The sequence below is a fragment of the Gadus chalcogrammus genome, chromosome 1, assembly GCF_026213295.1.
Source record: "Gadus chalcogrammus isolate NIFS_2021 chromosome 1, NIFS_Gcha_1.0, whole genome shotgun sequence".
Taxonomy (NCBI): domain Eukaryota; kingdom Metazoa; phylum Chordata; class Actinopteri; order Gadiformes; family Gadidae; genus Gadus; species Gadus chalcogrammus.
In genome coordinates this window covers 6,565,900-6,569,856 of record NC_079412.1, presented here as the reverse complement: position 1 = coordinate 6,569,856, position 3,957 = coordinate 6,565,900, and the positions used below count along the sequence as shown (strand labels likewise).

Here is a 3,957-nt window from a genome sequence, read left to right as displayed (position 1 = left end):
ATGGCGGTCTCCTTGGCAACAGACTCATATCTGCCCGACAATTCGTCCGTAATCTCGGCGGGCCGTTGGGAGAAGGTTACTAACGCGACGGGCGGGTGGGAGCGGGACGCCCTGCTGGCGGTGGCTGAGGTGGTGGTCCTCGCCGTCATCCTGGCGATGGCGCTCCTCGGCAACGGACTGGTCCTGGCGGTGTTGCTAAGGCGGCGGCGGCGTCACAATCCGCTGCACCAGTTCATGATGAATCTGTGTCTGGCCGACCTGGTGGTAGCCTTGTTCCAGGTGACCCGTGCACACGCAAACACACAAAGACACACGCACACGCGCACGCGCACGCGCACACCAACACAAACACACAGACACCACACACACGCACCCAGACAAACACACTCACACACACAAACACGCACACACAAACCCAAACATACACTTGCACACAGGCACACGCACAAACACACTTATACACGTAAAAAAAACGTAAACACACACACATGCATATACTCAAACACACACAGACGTCGTGATATTAATCGCCATCAGATTGAAAGAGTGTGTGAATGGTTCCACTCCTCTGTGGCACCCCAAGGTGCTGCCTCAGCTGGTGTGGGACGCCAGGGGGAGCTTCCCTGGTCCAGACCTCCTGTGCCGCTTGGTGAAATACCTCCAGGTCCTGGGGATGTTCGCCTCCTCCTACATGATCGTCGCCATGACCATGGACCGGCACTACGCCATCTGCTGCCCCCTGCAGGCCTACCGTGGAGCGGCCCTCCAGCGCTGGAACAACCTCATCCTCCTGGCCTGGGGCCTGTCTCTGCTGCTCAGCCTGCCACAGGTAGAGGGAGAGGGGGAGGGGGAGGGGGGAGGGAGGGAGAGAGAGAGAGAGAGAGAGAGAGAGAGAGAGAGAGAGAGAGAGAGAGAGAGAGAGAGAGAGAGAGAGAGAGAGAGAGAGAGAGAGAGAGAGAGAGAGAGAGAGAGAGAGAGAGAGAGAGAGAGAGAGAGGCAGAGACAGAGAGAGAGAGAGAGAGAGAGAGGCAGAGACAGAGAGAGAGACAGAGCGGGGGAGAAGGAGAGGGAGAGAGAGATATTGAAAGATGGGGAGGGGAAGGGAAACAGACATGGAATGGCTACGGAGGGAGATAGACAGATATAGACACATAGGACCAACAGCGTCCTGGACATCTCACTGGCTGACTTCTGCACTGTTTGAGTGGTGGTCTAGAACTCACTTGGTCGAGCTCTACCCTTTGGTGGGATTACAAATTCACTTGTTTGAGAAAAAATCAAGAATTTAGGTATTACTTCAACGTATGTTCTATAAATGACCCCTCCCCTAGGTGTTTATCTTCTCCCGCTCGGAGGTGGCTCCAGGGGTCTATGAGTGCTGGGGAACTTTTGCAGAATCCTGGGGTCTCAAGGCCTATGTGACCTGGATGACCTTGGCCATCTTCATCGTGCCTGTCCTCATCATCACCATCTGTCAGGTAAGAACGCTTTATAAAACAATGCTACACCACACTGCACTATTCGATACTGTACCAAACTATACTGCAGTATACTGTACACTATACAATACTGTACTATACTGTACCATAATATACCATCCTAAACGATACTATACTGCTCTGACTGCTGCCCCCTCCTGGTGGGGGCGTGTAATGCTGCTCTGACCCTGCAGCTGCTCTCACTGCCCCCTGGTCTAGGTGAGGATCTTCCGGGAGATCCACAGAAGCCTGTATCTCAGCTCGGAGCGCAGCCTCTCCCCCGCCTCCCTCCCCCCCTCCAGACGGGACAGCCAGAGGGGGGCGGGACCGTCCAGCCTGTCTTTATTCGCCCTCAGTTTCCATGGGAATAAAATCACCTCGGCTACCGCATCGTCCAATCAGCAGCTGCCCATGGGTCGCCTGAGGTCCAAGAGCCACCCCGTGTCTCGTTCTGTTGACCTCACCAGCGCCGATGCGGCCCCGGGTGAGGGAACACACAGCACGCCAGGCGGCCATCTTGGATCGGTTGGCATCAGCTGTTGAGCACCTGTCTTATATCCCCCTAGGCGGTCCGCAGCCAGCGCTCTCTGTCCTCAGCTCTGGAGGCCCCCGTTGGGCCCCTGGGCTGAGGCCCCCCGCTGGGCCAGCCTTCAGATGGAGAGGGATGTCCAAGACGGTCCGGATGACCCTGGTCATAGTGTTGGTCTACTCTGTCTGCTGGGCCCCCTTCTTCAGCGTCCAGCTGTGGGCGGCATGGGCCCCTGACCCCCCGCAGAGTACACACCCACACACACACACACACACACACCACACACACACACACACACACACTAACTCACGCACTCACACACAGGCACGCACGCACACACCACACACACACACACACACACACACACACACACGCACGCACACAAGCACACTAACGCACACACACACACGCACGCACACACACACAGGCACGCACGCACACACCACAACCACACCCACACACACACACACACACACACACGCACACACACACACACACACACACACACACACACACACACACACGCACGCACGCACGCACACAAGCACACTAACACACACACACACACAGGCACGCACATACACACACCACACACACACACAAATGCCCGCACTCACACAGGCACACTCACACGCACGCACACAAGCACACTAACGCACGCACTCACACACAGGCACGCACACACCACACACACACACACACACACAAATGCCTGCACTCACACAGGCACACTCACACGCACGCACACATAAGAACTCATGCACACGAACAAGCACGTCCGCTCTGTGCTCGAGGCTACCTCTCCTGGTACACACTGGCACCAAGTCTCCTACAAAGCACCTTGGTCCCTGGCCACTAGCCCTCAGCTACGCAGAAGCATAGCTCGTTTAGCGTCTTGAAGCTAAACTCCTCGCTAAACACATCTGGAATGTGTTCATTAATAATCGTGTCAATTGAGAAGATTGTTTGTATTCCCCCCACTACCATCGCTATCAAAGTTTGTGTCTGTGTGTATGTGTGCATGTGTGTGTGTGCGTGTGCACGTGCATGTGCTTGTGCATGTGTGTGTGTAGGTGCCATGTTCACGCTGCTCATGCTGCTGGCCAGCCTCAACTCGTGCACCAACCCCTGGATCTACTCCGCCTTCTCCAGCAGCGTCTCCCCGGAGCTCCGGCAGCTGCTGCTCTGCCGGGGGCCCACCCTGCGCCGGGGCTCCTGCCCCACCGACTCCACCGCCACGCACGCCTCCACCTCCTGAGGCCCCGCCCCCTGGTCCCTCCTCCAACTCCTGAGGCCCCGCCCCTTTCCCCGCCTCCACCTCCTGAGGCCCCGCCCCCTGGTCCCTCCTCCAACTCCTGAGGCCCCGCCCCTTTCCCCGCCTCCACCTCCTGAGGCCCCGCCCCCTGGTCCCTCCTCCACCTCCTGAGGCCCCGCCCGTGGGCCCGCCTCCACCTCATCGGGCCCCGCCCCCTGGCCCCGCCTCCACCTCCTGGGGCCCCGCCCCCTGGGCCCGCCTCCTGGGGGGGCCGCCCCCTGGCCCCGCCTCCACCTCCTGGGGGGCCTCCCCCTGGGCCCGCCTCCACCTCCTGGGCCCACCTGCACCACATGGGGCCCCGCCCCCTGTCCCTGCGTCCACCTCCTGGGGGCCCGCCCCTGTCCCCGCCTCCACCTCCTGGGGCCCCGCCCTCTGGCCCCGCCTCCACCTCCTGGGGGCCTCTGTCCCGCTGGCCCTGTACTTCATATTACTTTATAGACTTGATGTCAGTCCTCAAAGTAAACCCAGGATATGGTAGAAAACATTTTGAGATACTAGAAGTTATACATGAGCAGAGGCTAATGATTTCATTGAATTGTGAACTAATGTAAATATGATGTTACTCTAATCTTTGTTTGCTTTGTTGATGTATTGGATATACTAGGAGAGCAGTGTTTTTGGTCACACTTTCAACA

The 3,957-nt window shown here is 57.9% G+C and overlaps 1 protein-coding gene across 1 annotated transcript; it reads left to right on the top strand.

Moving 5' to 3' along the window:
• LOC130391971 (vasopressin V2 receptor-like) lies at positions 1-3,265 on the top strand. The gene is made up of 6 exons (XM_056602354.1): positions 1-279; positions 584-829; positions 1,332-1,478; positions 1,698-1,816; positions 2,133-2,254; positions 3,081-3,265. The coding sequence occupies exons 1-6, from the start codon at positions 1-3 to the stop codon at positions 3,263-3,265; spliced, it is 1,098 nt and encodes a 365-aa protein (XP_056458329.1).
• Positions 3,266-3,957: the final 692 nt, after the last annotated feature.